We start from the raw sequence: 17,529 nt of genomic DNA on the forward strand, positions 1-17,529 counted from the left end.
AAATGAATATTAATGAATTTGTGTGCAGATTTTTTTTAATTCTTTTTTCTTCCTAACTCATCAGATCTCAAACCTCCTTCATAGTGGTTATCTGAGTGCTGTGGAAGCATGATGTAAATTGTCTTTTGATTATTAAGGCCTAGTTTCAGGCTGTCCCTCAGGATTCTGTGTTCGTGTTTGTTCTGTGGATTTGTACATCGGAGAATGCATAAGAAACAGATTTTGAAATCCCACTGGTGTTTTTAACATACCAGGTTGTTTTGTGTTGTGTACCAGGTTTTGTTCACAAAACGTTTTTCAAGAGACATCGAACACAATTGAAAGAAATTATGTCTGGGCTGTAATCACTCTTTTTATATAGATTGTTATGCTCACATGATCATAAATATTAGCCATGTTTGGTGCTGTGGAAAAATGAAGGTAATTGCCTTATGATTAGAGCTCTTTCAGTTACGAGAAAGGAGTGATTAGCATTTGCATGTACTCCAGGCAATATTGAGAGGCAAAAGGGACAAATATCAACATCAGTGATGTTCTGAGAAAGCATTAATCAGAAATCCTAGTTTTAAGATTCTTTAGTATTTTTTTCTTTTTAATTTCAGTTCTCTTTTTTCTTTTTTCCTTTTTTTTTTGTTTGTTGTTCGTTGGTTTTCCCAAAGCAAGAAAAGTTCAGCTTCTTGGTGTATTACATGGATCTGATAGTCACTGTGTGAACAGGTTTCCTTTATTCCTAGTTTGTTTTTTTGTAGTGATTTTTTTAATCCCGCTGTTTGGTGCTGCTGAGTCTGGTTAAAAGCATACATACAGGTAATTGAAACTGGTGTTCATTGTTTGTGACTGTGTGCTGTATTTTTTTTTTCTTTTTTGCATCCTATCTTATGAGTGCTTTTTACAGCAAAACATTGTATTGTCAGTCCTTTTGCCTTTTGTTAGTTACTATTCTAGAATAGAATTACACATTTTAGAGTTGGTTTTAATGGCTAGGTGATTTGTAACTCAAACTATTTGGAAGAGAAGCTGAGTGTTACTTGTTACTGCATAAAGTATCTGTGTGTTTGTGTGACCAAAGAACTGTGTGTGATCTGGTTTGGGGAACAGAGTGCAGTGTAGACTGTCCTCTTTGAAAACATGTGACATCAAAGTCTATTTTGCATGGAACTAAATAATTGAGAACTGCCACTGATGTGAACAAATGACTGTTTCCTGTAAGATTACTGGCACCGTACCACAGGCCCTCAATTTGTGTGAAACTATGACTTGGAGTGGAATTCAAGGTTCAGATAAATATTTATTTATTTGAATGGTAACAGGATTCTTAGAACAAATTAATGTTCAGTTTCTCTTTTCTAGCAACTCAATTCTTCATTAAACTTTTTTTTTTAAATAAACTGAATATTTAGAGTTATCTGTATTTTGTGGGGTTGCATTCTTGTTTTTAAATGTAGCTTGTTAGTTCCCTTTGCAGTATGTCTTTTTTTTTAATCATACTTTTTGAATCCATGGTTGTCAGGCAATTGAAGACGGCAATTTGGAAGAGATGGAAGAGGAAGTGCGGCTTAAAAAACGGAAGAGACGAAGAAATGTGGATAAGGATTCTGGGAAAGAAGATGGAGAGAAAGCAAAGAAAAGAAGAGGCAGGCCTCCTGCAGAGAAGTTGTCACCTAACCCACCCAAACTGACAAAACAAATGAATGCTATCATTGATACTGTGATAAACTACAAAGATAGGTGAGTGTGCTCTCTCTCCCTCTTTCCCTTTCTGTTTTTTAACAGATTCAGTTTTATTGTCAGTCTTCAGAAGGAATTAATAACACAGCATTTCTAAAAAGTAATTCTACTTAGGACCTGATCCTGTAAGTCTTCTTTTATGCAGAGTGTTTTTAAAGACCCACCTGATAGGAAGCTGTTGAAATAAAAATATTAAATAAATAAATAAGGCATTGAGCTCTTACTTTAGTGGTACAGCCAGTATCAGTATCAATCTCTTTAAGTACATGACTACAGATTTGTTAATGCAAGTTCTCCCCATGACTCTTGAGATTGACCAAAATATATAAGGGGCCCTTGAATAAATTGCCAGCCCTTGACCTACCAAAGGAAAAAGTACAGAAATACTGAGCATAATGTTGTCTCTACAGATGAGCTAGAAGCCTGGTTGTCCTGTCAATTCAGTGTAATAAAATGTTAAGTATCTTAACCTTAGGAAGAAATGTAGCTTTTAATCCAAAATGTGATCTGAAGATTCCTATTTTGCAGGTTTTCAACCTGAACATGATCTTTGCTTAGTGAAGAAGAAAATGAGGAGCTGTTAATTAATAGCGCTTTTGAATCAGACTTGTTTAAGGAAGTAGTATTTTTGAACTCAGCTTTTATTTCCCAAAAATCAGTATAGCCTTCTTGTGTATATATCCCTTCTTTGCCATATACTGAATTACAGAAGTCATATAAAGAACCATTTTAAGCTACATTTATATAAAATGCATTCAGAGATAATCAAATAGTGTTTGTATTAAGTGACCCACACCATTGTAACAATACAAGATTGTATATAAACGAACTTTCGAAGTATGTGACTTCAAATGACAAGTTGCACTTCTTCCTTTTGGTAGCTACTGTTCTGGGTGTGGCTGTAAAGTTAACTGGGTTAGTATGTGGTGAAGGATACCAAGCCTGACCTTTTTGTCACATAACTGTTGAAGTGAAGCATTCTGTGATCTGTGGGCTCTCTCTAGAGTACTTTGAAAAATTTATTGCATCATAACAGGATTCAGAGCAATGAATGTGATGACCAGGAAGCTCACTACAAGCTTCATATATTCAGCTTTCTATTACTTTATAGCAAAGAAGCTGAAAAGTGATGAAAGTTCAGATATACCAATCAGGGAATAATAAGGAAGCATCTCTTTTCATTTTGGATCCCGGGCCTTGAACCTTTTCCTCAAGCCAGGCACTTCTGAACAGGGCTTCTACTTCTCATTTCAAAAATAGCGAACAAGTTAATTCCGCTGACCTCGAGTATGTCATAAAATTGTTACTGGAGATAGTAACTGATAGTAACCGATAGTTACTGGGGAAGTAGAAGACTGCCTGTTGCTTGTGCCCCAGGAAGTTCATATCTGATTTCTGCCACACAAGTAACTACTGTACTATTATGTAGTGAAAAGGCCTACCAGTCACCCTCCCAGGAGCACGTCTCACAATTCTGCAAGACCAAATTGGTTGCCACTGATAAAATTGTACGGTGCCCTGGACAGTTAGAAATTAAAAATACCTGTTAAACTGAGCTCCTAAATGTGATGAACTCTGCAGAGGAATTCCAAGTCCCTGTATACTGATCTGTTTTTGAACCAACATCAAACCTTTCAGCCCTGTGAAGGTTGGGACAGAAAAGATTTGAAAAATTAGGCACGAAGAAACTTCACTACTTAACACCAATTTTTTTATTTTTTTTAAGGTTACTATAGAGTTTGAACACTTTCAGGATTTGCAGCTTTAGAATTAAGTGGATTTTAGGCATTGGAAGCCTTCAGGTTTGTTGCAGGTTCCTGTTTTTTCAGCTCTGGGCTTTTGTGTGTGTGAAAGAAATTGTGGCAAGTATAGAGGGACAAGTTAATTGGAAGGAAAGGCAATGAGCTTCATCTGGGGAGAAAAGTGTTGTTGTTGTTTTCTTTCCTGTGTTAGTATCTGAATGCTGGAAACCATCTTTGGCTTTTATTTTCAGTACTAATAAAACTTTCATCTCTTCATTGTGCAAGTTCAGAGAGTTAATATAGACCACAGACAGCTGATCTTATCTCAAAAGGTGGAGCCATCCAAAATCTTACTATCTCTGGCCTTAGTTACATTGTCAAAAGCAAATTGATGATCTTTAGTCTAAAGTTTTGTTACAGTTAATTAGCAGCAGATGGGAGGTGGGAGGGGGAAGGAATAAAAAACAAAACAAACAAAAAAACAAGACAATGTGTTTAAACTACTAAATATCTCTGTATTTTTTCTCTCATTTCTCTTTGCATTTCAGAAGAGTTCCTTGTAAGCAAAGAACCACTTCTCCATTCTTATTAAAATCTTTCTTTTAAAAAACTGTTTTTCCATGGATCTCACAGATATATGGAGTTGTAGTTGAGTGGTTTTTTTTTTTTTTTTTTTGATGGAGGTTCTAGATAATGTTGATATAGAGGAGTCTCCAAATACTTTCCTAATACTTTTCCCTGCGTTTTGCAGGGGAGTTGGAGTTAGATATCTTTAAGGTCCCTTCCAACCCAAGCTATTCTATGATTGTTTTCCTGTCTTTTGTTCTTTTGTAAGCATTTTGGGAAGAGTAGAATCTTTTCCTTCCTTATTTAAAAAGCATCCAACAAAGTAGGTTCAGTTGCTTATGTCTAGGAGAGCTAAAGGCTACAGAAATACAAACAGTAATAATTACTGAATTGCAGTTTGAACTACACAGTTATTAAATAAACATCAAAATAAGATTAAAGAAACAAACTGGCAGCATTTGAAGTAAGTGTTCAGTGTAAAGGAATGCAGCATATGATCATTTTGAAAACAAAACTCAGAGATAGATACACAGCTAGTTGTAAAGCCTGGTTAAAGAACTGTATGCAAGACAGTGGAATTTAGCATTGAGGTCATCTCTTCTTGGAGGTGTATCCCATTTAATAAAGGAAATAATAAAGAAGGAGAAAAGGCCAAAGATGTAATGCATTGTTAAAATCTTCAGCTCTGTTTGGACTCTTTGGTGTGAGAGCTGTTAAGGTCCTTGTCAAGTTCGCACTGGTTTCTTACAGGCTGCCGTGCTTTGGATTCCACTACTGAGTGATGTACTTAAAGCTCTTCTTTGTGTTGATACACCTTTCTTTATCATATCTTTGTATTCATGTTGTTGTTGAGACAAATAGTCATGCCTCAGTTTGCAGAACTCTGGGGCAAGTGCTTCAACTCTATAAGAAATAAAAATGCATGTTGAATTCAGGGCTCACCTTGCTAGATTGTACCCATGCACTATTACTCAGCTTCGAGTATCAAATGATAAAACCTATTATGAGCTGTAGATACAGAGCAGTACTATAGATGCAGAGCCTTTTTTCTCTTTTTCTTTTACGTTGCTTCGCCATCATGAGTGAAGACTAATTAAGTTTCATCTATAATGGCTTAGAAGGAAGAAGAAATCTGGACTGGAAGAAAAACAAGATAGAAAAGATGGTCATATTCCTCTGACTTCAAGGAAAAATGTCCTAAGTAAGGTTATGACAGAGAAACAGTTTTAGATGGTTTTGCATTATGTTAGCTTTTCTAACTGCAGCTTTTGCAGTTCTAGCTTTTTGCTGGCATAGCATCTGCTAAGGGGAAATACAACTGTGCAGAATAACATTGGATTAAATCATCTGCTTTCTTCATTGTAAGTTAAATGGAGAGATTGAGGAACGAGTAAGATTTGATAAATTAAGGAAAACAGCTTGGTAACAGAAGACCACAGAAGTTTGAATGTGAGCGAGGTCTGGAGTTTGCTAAGGTAGAACAATTATGAAATGTTAATGTCAAAGAGAAGGATAATCTTCTGGGAAAAGGCTGACTAGATGAAAGAGAGGAAGAATAAAGGATATTTCTAGAAATAATGGTGAGGAAGTCTGAAGCAATTTCAAAATTGTCATTTAAGAGAAAAAGAAGTGTTGAGAGAAAGTGAGAATTCCCAAACGTTAATTAAAATTTGCAGGAAATGTTGAACATTGAGAAAATAGTTACTCATTTATATTAATAAAATGAGAACAAGGAAAGAAGGAGAGCTAGTGTGCAGTGGGGATGACGTAGATATTAAATGAAAATTGTATATTTATAACTCCAAAGTTCAATGTTTCTTATTTGGTTCTCAGTAAAGATAATGAAATTGGCCATGGCCAAAGGGAGAATGCATAGTGTTATGGTAATAGTGAGAACATGGATAGTAAAATTACCAAGAGGAATGGAATATTCAAAGAACTCAAGCATTCATCTGTGGGAACAGGCTTCTGAGTGACAGAAATCTCAGGATTTTCAAAGGACTGATGTATAGAAGTTGATATCAGATTTGTCAGGCAAGACTAGCTTTCTAGCTGATTTTGTAGCCAAGGTATGCTGGACCAATGGGCTGAGGCCAACTGTAAAGTTCAACAAGGCCAAATGCCAGGTCCTGCACCTGGGGCACAACAACCCGAAGCAGCGCTACAGGCTGGGAGATGAGTGGTTAGAAAGCTGCCTGGCAGAGAGGGACCTGGGAGTATTGGTTGATAGTCGGCTGAATATGAGCCAGCAGTGTGCTCAGGTGGCCAAGAAGGCCAACAGCATCCTGGCTTGTATAAGAAACAGCGTGGCCAGCAGGGCTAGGGAAGTGATTGTCCCCCTGTACTCGGCTCTGGTGAGGCCGCACCTCGAGTACTGTGTTCAGTTTTGGGCCCCTTGCTACAAGAAGGACATCGAGGTGCTCAAGTGAGTCCAGAGAAGGGCAACGAAGCTGGTGAGGGGTCTGGAGAACAAGTCTTATGAAGAGCAGCAGAGGGAGCTGGGATTGTTCAGCCTGGAGAAAAGGAGGCTCAGGGGCGACCTTATCACACTCTACAGGTACCTTAAAGGAGGCTGTAGCGAGGTGGGGGTTGGTCTGTTCTCCCACGTGCCTGGTGACAGGACAAGGGGGAATGGGCTAAAGTTGTGCCAGGGGAGTTTTAGGTTGGATATTAGGAAGAACTTCTTTACTGAAAGGGTTGTCAGGCATTGGAAGGGGCTGCCCAGGGAAGTGATTGAGTCACCTTTCCTGGAGGTCTTTAAAAGACGTTTAGATGTAGAGCTTAGTGATATGGTTTAATGGAGGACTTGTTAGTGTTAGGTCAGAGGTTTGACTGGATGATCTTGGAGGTCTTTTCCAACCTAGATGATTCTGTGATTTTAGTAAAGCATTTGTTAGGGTCCAATAGGAAAATTATTAGCTCAGATGAAAGAGGAGATCTGATGAGTAAGCTTTCTAATCTGAGTGGAAAAAAAAAAGATTGAGATGTAACTAAAGACAGTGTTAACGACAACAAAATATTAAACTGGAAAGAAGATGCCACAAAAGTTCTTGAAAGGTTGGTGTTGGCATAGATCATAATATATTATATGTGTTTAAAATGGGGAGTGTACTAGCCAAACATGAAGTTCAAAAGTATCAATATTAAAGGAATACAGCATGTTATTTATGGAGGACTGAACACAGTTAAGTCTGGAGTCAAAGAACTGGCATGAAATAATGTAGCTCAGACAGCATTAAAATGTAGTTACAGACTAAAAATAGGAAACTTTTCCTTGAGTTGGAAGCTCATTATGTAGAAATTATAGAAAACGAAAGACCTAGACAGAGAAATTATTGATCAAAGTTAAGTATGAGCAATCAGTATCGTCCATCTATCCATGATGTGTCCATCACAAAAAAAACACACAAAAACCTTGGCCCTTACACTGTTACCAGTATGGATGAGGAAATACAGATATCATTATATGTGATGAAATCAATGGGGCTGGATTGCTGTTCTTGAATACCTTCCATTCAAGAAAGATTAGTTTATATTGAAAGTGTAAATAATTACTTCAAGTTTGGGATAGTCTTGCAAGAAGAAACAGGTTGGTTTGTTTGTCCTCTCACAGCACAACATGAGAAGGGAAAAAATTGCTCTCAGTAAATTCAGCTAGGAAACAAAGAAAACAAACACAGGGAGAATATAGAAATATATAACATACAGAATGGTGGTCAGAAGGTTATATGAGTGTAAGCAGTCAGGAATATATTCAAGTTGGTAACTAAAAGATTCTGAAACCCTCTTCTGTATGGAGTAGTGTCATGGGAATACCTAACAAATTTGGACTTGTTCCTTGATTAAAAAATTTTGCGTGATTGTTTGTTACCAAGGTCTTAGATTCAAAGACCTGGAAACACCTTTCCAGTTACACAATTGATCCTGATTCTCTAATGTAAAATATATTCATTGCCTTTGCGGGCTCCATTTGAAATAATTTCAGTTTATTTTAATTTGTTATTTTGTTGAAATTACCACTTCATTTAAACTAGTACTCAGGTGCCCTTACGGATCTTGCGCCTCATTTAAATCTTGCTATATACAGCTGTTTAGAAGAGGGTGAGTTGAAATGTATCAGTTGAGATTACCATCACTCATTTCTAGTTCTGATGATATTAACCTGTCTTCTATCCCCTCTAAAATTAGGAATGGATAATGCAGAGATTAGTGTGTTGTATGTACATTATGTTTTCAGGAAGCGTAGTTCAGCCTTTTGAAAGCAGGAACAATTTTACTGGAGAGAGATGTTTTTTTCCATGAATAAGGAATTTGCATGCCAAATGCTCAAGTCCCCAGCTGCTGATTTTGCATCATGCACATGCATGCTTACTTTCCAGAACCATTTTTTCCTTTTTTTATGGTGTTCCTTTATTTTTTGTTACAGAGGAAGACGTGCTGTAAGTTTTGCTTCCCTTTCCTGATTGTTAGAATTAAGTGGAAAAAAAAAGATTGATAATCATAATCCTTCAACCTATGTACAAATCTGTTGTCCTCTTCTGCCTCGCATCAGTTTGATATTAACTGCTTAGGTGCCAATTTGGTGCACCTGCTGTTTTGCATGAGCGTTGTTTAGCTAGCAAGAGTTTACTTAAGAGCCCCAGGACCCTAACAGTTCAGTTGCATGCAGTGATTTACATTCATTATTCAGCTCCTCTCTGCTCTGCTCATCAGCCTTAAATAAAGTAAGGACTCACATGGTGTACCCATTAGCTTCACAAAGCCTCCGCCCTGTTGTGGGTAGCAGTTGACCACATTTAAGAAAGCTGATAAGAAAATTGGAGGCTGGGTTTGTTGTGTCCTACCCATGTTTTGTGCCTTGGCAACAGACTTTGTCTGTCTGTGATGCCTAGTATTTCAATCACTGCCTCATTAAAGCTAAAGTGCTTAAATTAATGGCCACAATATTCCAATTTTGACAGGATGTAGGGAGAGAGTATTTTTCTGTGTATTTGAAATTGATTTTATTCAGAATTTTTCCAGCTGTTTTCTGAATTTGCCAGTTTTTGACTGTTGCAAAATGGTGAGTAATGTAATTAGCCATTACTGATCTAAGTAGTAATTAATTATGCCAACTGGTACTCTTGAGTATTCAAACATGCAAAGGAAATAATTCTTGTTTATACCCCATCCCAAGCTATGGAGTATATAGCCATGTGTCAAAATCAGGAATTAGTATTTCTACCCATTTCCAGTTCATTGATAGGGACAGGTCCACCATGTATTACTATAGTCAATTCCAAAAAAGAAGAGCTGCTAAATACATTTAACAGAAATGAATAGTATTCCTACTTACCTGGATTATGGTTTGAAGTTTTCACATAGTAAGGTCATTCCTCTGTATTTATGCTCTCTTCATTTTTCCACACACACAATTTGTGTGTGTTTTTAACAAACATCATTTTTAGTTACACTTGAATAGGAGGTGCAATTTGTGTTCTGGTTGTGAGCATTCATTCTAAGCGCTCTCTACTGAATTTCAGTGTTTGCTAAAAAGCGTGAAATTCGCCAGAAATGTGAGAATGTTATGCAATTTCAGCTTCGCAGTTGTCTCTCCTTTTTACTCCGAAAGAGATATGATAGTAGTAGAAATTTTGACAGGTGAGCGGCAGCTTGTCTGTGGCCACATACTGCCAGGGAAAAAAGGTACAAAAGCAGATACTTAAAAATTAGGCCTAATGGTTTCTGCATTTAATTCTACTGAAGATAATACTGACTAAATGAGCGGAAATATGTACTTAATGTACCTTGTAAGTAGTTTGACAAAACTGAGAGAAAATTGGAAGCAGTGAGCCTAAATACTTTTCTGAGTGAAAATCTTTTAAAAATGATCAGTTATCTATTAACGAGCTTGCATACCATGTAAGTATTTGCATGTAAGCACATAGAGGACTGATGTGTTGAGGTACTGCAGTAGCAGTGAGCTGTCACTCTTAGTTCATTTGCAGTGTGCTCTAATAATTTATTCTGGTCCTTCTTCCCTTCAGCAAGTATCCAGCTAGTTGCTAGGCAACTGTAAGTGATTTTTTACTGCGCATGTTTTTTATGTGGCAGTTGTGGTTATTATTTTCTAAAACTGAGGATGAGGATTAAAATCAGTGTTCCACTAATAATTACTAATTTTCTCCTGTTGTACCCATAACACAGCCACCTGAGATTGTCAGAAAAGATCCCATTCGTTTACAGTATATGTGGTTGTATACAAAAGGAGCAGAAGGTAACATTTCTTTGTGAGAGGCATTTCTATAAAAATGGTACAGTAGAATATGCTGTTATTGATCTGGGTAGGCAAAATTAGGCACTAGTCTTCTGTCTGTTGCATATTTCATGCACTTAATGTTGTTTTTTTCCACTCATGACCTTAAGTGATTCTCAGTAATTAATTATATCAGGCAAAAGCTTGAAGGTTTTTTATGGCATTCTTCCTTTAATAGAATGTGTGAACAAGCTACAGTTAGCTAGATTTATATCTTGAAAATAGGATATTGCTTTTTAATAATTTACTACCATTAAATTTTTCATATAAAACACAATATAAGGGTGTGTGCATATATGTAAAAAGGAGAGGGAGGGGGAAGAATTATGTATCCATGAGATAATTATATATATATATATAGTTATATATATTGTTATGGGACCTTTTTTTAATAGGGCAAATATGCCCTACATGTTTTAAAATCTGATCAAAATTAGGAGATTATTAGCAGCTATTCATACTAAAATAAGATTAAAGATGGTTATATTTGCTGTTAAAAATCTGAAGTGTAATTGAAGCAACACCAGCATCAGTGTTTTAGTATTTTTTCTGAAATAGATATTTCTGTTAGAAGAATGCTGGTAAGGTTTAAAACACAGCAGTGACAACTCAGTCCCTCTGCATACCAAATCCATGTTGCACAAAGTTTTGAAAGCAACTTTTTGTATTGTAAAAGGATTAGCTTGTATCTATATTATACACAAGTATATTGTACAGATTTACTAAAAGCATTTAAAATTTGCCAAGTCAGGCACACAGAAAATAGGATATAACAGGAAAAAATAAAAAGGAATAAACCTAATGTTTCCTGTTATCATAGGAACATACATTACTGTATGCTGTATAATGGTGTTACAGCCTTATGGTTTGCTTTGCTTTCCTGTGCTTTGCTTTACACAGAGCCTGTGCCTGTGCCTTGTGTATAGAAGATGGGCAATGATCAGTTAATGCATGGCCAGATTCCTCCTGGGCTTCTCTATCATGCTTATGAGTATAGGGAGTCTGAATGTTTTGCAGACACATAACTTTTTCAAAATATTGCGCTGTTGTTCTTCACAATGTTTTACTCTCATTTTACATATAAAGAATAGAGACTAGAGACTTAAATTTATGAAACAATTTGGGCACCGGAGATCTTATTTCTCAGAGTACTTAGTGTTTGATAGGTTCAGAAAAAATGTCAATGATCTCACTTGCAGCTGAGAGTGTTCAGCACTTTCCTTTATTAACAATGTATTACTATATATATAAATATATATATTCCTCAATTTCCGGAAGAGTAGGAATTAATTTCATAAAATGTGTAGTTTATTAATTTAGTGAATTGTGTAGTGTGTTTTGAATGCATTGCTTTTGTTTTGCTTTCTGTTTCTCTTTAAGAGGGCAGCCTGAAATGATGACAAGTTCTGTTGTATGACATGGTGTTGTCACTGACAGGGATCATTAACAGGATTGGTGCCTTTAAATCCATAATATAAACACCTCCCACTTTGACTGGGAAGGTAGGAAAGTAATGGATTTGACTCTTCAATGTGAATCAGTTCTAAGGAGATGGCAGACGGGCAGATACAGTGGCTTGTCATCTGGGATGACAATTATCTGGTCATTTTATGATTTCCTCTATTTCAGTAACAGGGTGCTTCCCAAGTAAACTAGATCTCTTGGCTGAAGTTGCTAGTAAACTGCTTGGAGTGTGAGGTGCAAGTGGTCTTCAGGTTGTCTACACCAACATCTCTATAGGGTAGATAGGCATGACTATTACCTTCCCTGACCAAGATGCACAGTACACCTTCTTGTCTCCTTGTGCAGCAGCAACACCAAGAAGTGTGTTGTGCCATGATCTTGCATCAACTGCCAGGAGACATCTGGCAGTTACTGTCTGCTGCTGCAAGTCAAAAAATGTTGTCAGGATGAGAAAGAGGCATTTACTAGGCTAGCACTGGAGAAAAAAATACTCTATGTGCCAGGTTGCCCCAAGGATATTGAATCGACACCACGGATTAGCAGGCTATGATTTAAACATTTATATTTGTTGTTCTCTCTGATGCAAGGTATATAAGGAGCCAAAGTGTCCCAAAACTAAATAAGAACATTAAAAAATTTTGAATTAGGTGAGCAACAGCTCTTTAGGAAATGAGAAAATTCTGCTCATTCCTGCTTGTTCGTTGATCTTTCAGGTTCCCCAAGCAAATTTGTGTCTCCAAAGATTCTCAGGCATTAAGAGGTACCTATGATATGGTAGGCATTCGTGATTTACATAAAGGACAGAGCTGTTCAGTGCTTTCTATCATCCTTATATTGTTCATCGCAGAATTGCCTCAGTTAACCTGTATTTCACTGTCAATTTAACGTGTCTAATAAGATACCACACTGTTATGGAGGGTGACTGCAAGAGAGAAGCTCAGGTGGAGGTGAAGACTTGGCAGCAGCCTTCACCTTGTCCAACTTCTGTGAGGGTTTGGTTTGCTTAAATTACCATCCAAAGGTGGAAATGAGAAATCAGGGTCATGAGAGAAGCAAGCATGTGAACATGGCAGGGAATACTTGTGAATGCTAAGCACAACGGATTACAGTTCATCTCATCAGAGCTTTTTTCTGCTGCTTTGTATGTGACAAGAACAATGTTGCACAGAGGGGAAAAAAAAAAAAAAAAGGAAGCCTGTAAGCACCATTAACACATTTCCTCTCCAGGTGACTTAACAGTCATCTATTATTTGTGAAGCCACAAATGAGAAGATTTAAAGCAATCAAACAAACAAAAAAAACCTTCAATTTGTAAGTGTCAAAATAGCTATAAATAAAGGGTTAGCAATAGGAAATCTGGAAAACTTAGAAATTCTGAACACGTGTAAATGATAGGAAATGTTCCTAGAGCATGAGAGGATTTTACATAACCCATTAATTTATTTCAGATGATTGAAGAAGTACAAATCACAGTACAAATCACAGTAGTGATTTTCAGTACAGTTAGAATGATCTTCCCAGGAACCTAACACTCAGTAATGAAAATTAATAATGTTCTTTATTGTAACATTTAGTTATTCTGATAGCAGTCAGCATCTGGTGTAATGGAAACCAGTATAGCTGAGGGAGTTGGCAGGTGTGATTGCTGGGCTGCTTTCCATCATCTATCAGTGGTCATGGTCAACTAGAGAGGTCGCGGATGACTGGAGACTTGCTAATGTGACACCCATCCGTAAGAAGGGTCATAAAGAGGACCCAGGGAACTACAGGCCTGTCAGCCTGACCTCGGTGCCAAGACAGGTGATGAAACAGGTCATCTTGAATGCAATCATGCAATGTATGTGGGACCACTGGGAGGATCAGGCCCAGCCAGCATGTATTCATGAAAGGCAAGTCCTGTCTGACCATTACCTCATCTCCTTCTATGACCAGACAACCCACCTGGTGGATGAGGGAAAGGCTGTTGATGTAGTCTACCTAGACTTAAGCAAAGCCTTTGACATGGTCTCCCACAGTAGTCTCCTGGAGAAGCTGGCAGCCCATGGCTTGGACAGGTACACTCTTTCCTAGGTTAAAAACTGGCTCAATTGCTGGGCCCAGAGAGTGGTGGTGAACAGAGTGAAATCCAGCTGGCAACCAGTCACCACTGGTGTTCCCCAGGGGTCGATGTTGGGGCCCATCTACTTTAATATCTTTATTGATTACTTAGATGAGGGAATTGAGTGCACCCTCAGTAAGTTTGCAGACGACACCAAGCTGGGGGGAAGTGTCGATCTGCCAGAAGGTAGGAAGGCCCTGCAGAGGGACCTGGACAGGATGGGTCAATAGGCAGAGGCCAAGGGGATGAGGTTCAACATGGCTAAGTGCTGGCTTCTGCACTTTGGTCAGAACAACCCCATGCAGCGCTACAGGCTTGGGGCAGAGTGTCTGGAAAGCTGTGCAGAGGCAAAGGTTCTGGGGGTATTGGTCGATGCTCCCCTGAACATGAGCCGGCAGTGTGTCCAGGTGGCCAAGAAGGTCAACAGCATCCTGGCTTGTGTCAGGAGTAGTATAGCCAGCAGAACCAGGGAGGCGATTGTCCCCCTGTACTCTGCTTTGGTGTGAGGCTGCACCTCGAGTACTGTGTTCAGCTTTGGGTCCCTCACTACAAGAAGGACATCAAGGTCCTGGAACGTGTCCAGAGAAAAGCTACGAAGCTGGTGAAGGGCATGCAACACAAGTCCTGTGACGAATGGCCGAGAGAGCTGAGGATGTTTAGTCTGGAGAAGAGGAGGCTTGGGGGAGACCTTATTGCTCTCTCCAGCTACCTGAAAGGAAGGTGTGGGGAGCTGGAGGTCAGCCTCTTCTCATAGGTAACTAGTGTTAGGACTAGAGGGAATGGCCTCTAGTTGCACCAGGGGATGTTTAGGTTGGAAATGAGGAGACATTTCTTCTCAGAAAGAGTCGTCAGGTGTTGGAACAGGTTGCCCAGGGAGGTGGTGGAGTCGCTGTCCCTGGGGGCCTTTAAGGAAAGGTTGGACGTGGTGCTTAGAGACATGGTTTAGTGGGAGGTATTGGTGGTAGGGTGATGGTTGGACCAGATGATCTTGGAGGTCTTTTCCAACCTTACTGATTCTATGATTCTATGAAGAAATGGTGTGCTATGACTAGGATGTAAAAAAAACAAGTATAAAATGACCAAGAAGGAGATAAACTTACAGTGACAGCAAAGAGACATGATAAAAATTAAAAAACAAAATGAAGAAAAAGGTAAGACTGCACTTGGCAAACCACTGAAGAATTCAGAGTCAGGTCCTGATCCTCATTCCATGAGGTCACATGTGTTCCTGTAATGGTGATATGTTAGGAAAACAGCACAAGGATTTGTATTAAATTGTAAATCAATTATCTCTATTATTACAATTGTTATTGTTATAAATAATAATTCTATTTATGAAATAATTAAAATTACTATTTTATTATTAGTGATAATAATCCATATGTCAATTTCCAATTCTTTGAAAGAAACATTTCTTTTTTTTTTTTCTCTGTGGGTTTGTGTGGAGGGAATTGTAGTAATTCCTTAACATCTCAAGTTTGTTTTTCTCAACAGTTCTGGACGGCAGCTAAGTGAAGTCTTCATTCAGCTCCCGTCTAGGAAAGAACTACCAGAGTATTATGAATTGATTAGGAAACCAGTGGACTTCAAAAAAATTAAGGTAGGGTCATTCTGGATTATAGAGGTTCCTACATTTCTTTTTGTTAGACAGGGCAAATATGCATTCAGTATTAAAATTACAGCATGAATATTGTATGTTCCTCTGTTTGTGGCTTGTACTTCAAGCAGTGTTAAATCCCTTGTAATGAATTTTGTTTCATTTATGTTGCAGTATATCACTGTAATTTCAAAATGGAGCAGTGACATAAATATCACTTTCAGAGATGACATCTGTCTTTTTTTTAAAGGACCAATCGCAAATCTATAAGGAAATCTTTAGTAAAAAATATTTTTTTGCAAAAATTTAGTGGTTGTAGGGGAATATAGACATCCCTAAACTAGGGTCTTGGAATAGCTAGACTAGATCTAAACAGCTTGGCAGATGGGGTTTAAGCAACTTGTTGCACATTAGGTGATGTTGAAACTCTTTGAGTTTCATTTGTGTCGTGGTTTATTTGTTTCTGTGCTGGGAAGAAGAAACTGGAAAGTCTTTTATCAGAAGAGCTCAATTTCTGTGGCTTTTGTCCCTTACACTCCACAAAGAAATTGCATGATTTTTGCTTTTATTACCACGGTGTGATTTTGTGAGTAATATCTTTGATACATTTTAGCGTTCCTTTGTTTGTTTTAAACAGGTAGTTGTCATGATGCTCACTTAGGTAGTGTTTTAAAAGAGAAAGTTTTTGATGTATTGAAATCAAATATTAATCCTGTCTGCTGTTTTTTCTCTGTACCATTGCCCCTCCATACTTCCCATTTTCTTCAACAAATACAACAGGAAAGAATTCGCAATCATAAGTATCGGAGTCTTGGAGACCTGGAGAAGGATGTCATGTTGCTGTGTCACAATGCTCAGACATTCAATCTGGAGGGATCACAGGTCTGACTGAACTTCTGTGTGTCAAGGATAAGAATTTCGGTTCTTAAATGATTATTATTTATGTCTACAAACCCCGTGTTTGAATTCTTATTTTAAATAGAGAAAAATGTCCAAATTCTTACAGTTATCCAGAGTCCTCTGGTCACAGCTGCAGTGAATTTGGTTTGGAGTCTGATTCTGAGATCAGTTTGTTCTGATCTGTATGTAGTTCAGAGCTGCTGCAGAACCATTTGAATCTATAATAAATGACTGTTCATGTTCATCAGCTTGCGCTTACCAGAGTGGATGACAGAAGGAGAAGATGTAACAGTATGGTTTAGTACCAGATATACATGAAATGCTTAGTAGTGAGCACTTCAGCTCTAGTAGTGGCAGATAGAAATTCAAGGTCTGTCCAGCAGTAAAGCTTTCTGTATAAAGTTTTACATTCTCTGAACCCTCTGGCAAGGATTTTTTTTTTTTTGAAAGATCAGTGTCCATTTTGACAGTCAGTAATAATGAATCCCAGCTGAGTCTTAGAGGTTTAGAGGGCAAAATCTCTCAACTTAAACAAATGTTTTACACGAATGTGTGTAGTGCTGTGAATTTGGAACAGAAGATGCTGACTCTAAAGGATGCTGACTACAAAATCTGGATGACAGATGAGAAATTTGTCTCACACAGTGGGAGTTGGAGGTGTTAGAATTGACAGGAACAATCCTGAATGGGTAGAAATGTTCTGGTATGGGTAGATCTTGTTGCTGTTTGGAAATAAGCCAACCTGTATCACAGTTTTGCAGAATCATTTTCCATTGTAACGTAGCAACATTAACTACCAGAGTTAGTATTACTTTTTATAGTACGAAACCGAAATAACTGGTATAAAAGTTTTTTTGCTTTGTTCTGTTTCCTTATTTTTGGTTGTTTTTTATTGTTGTTGTTTGTTTGTTTTTAAAGCTTGTCTGCTATGTTCTCTATGTTAATTTTTATTTCCAATGAATTGTGGGGCATTTCTGCAGCAGTTCTCCAATTTTAAGGTTACTTTTTATTCTTTGTGATAGTTTGGTTCTACCTGTGCTCTGGCATATCAGTATACCAGTTTACTTAAGTAAACTAGATTATTTGTGTGTGCACTAAAAACAAACAAAAAAAGAAACAGACATGCAAGGGGTTAAAA

General features: G+C 37.7%; 1 protein-coding gene across 6 annotated transcripts in view; it reads left to right on the forward strand.

Annotated features, from left to right (window-relative positions):
• SMARCA2 (SWI/SNF related, matrix associated, actin dependent regulator of chromatin, subfamily a, member 2) overlaps window positions 1–17,529 on the forward strand; it is a 124,568-nt gene that overhangs the window by 101,740 nt on the left and 5,299 nt on the right. For all 6 annotated transcript variants that reach the window (XM_066988778.1, XM_066988779.1, XM_048050955.2 and 3 more), the window contains 3 exons: window positions 1,511–1,728; window positions 15,389–15,494; window positions 16,272–16,373. In XM_066988778.1, the coding sequence (XP_066844879.1) occupies window positions 1,511–1,728; window positions 15,389–15,494; window positions 16,272–16,373 (426 nt within the window). The remainder of the gene's footprint in view (window positions 1–1,510; window positions 1,729–15,388; window positions 15,495–16,271; window positions 16,374–17,529) is intronic.

The sequence above is a fragment of the Anser cygnoides genome, chromosome Z, assembly GCF_040182565.1.
Source record: "Anser cygnoides isolate HZ-2024a breed goose chromosome Z, Taihu_goose_T2T_genome, whole genome shotgun sequence".
NCBI classification, from domain to species: Eukaryota; Metazoa; Chordata; class Aves; order Anseriformes; family Anatidae; genus Anser; species Anser cygnoides.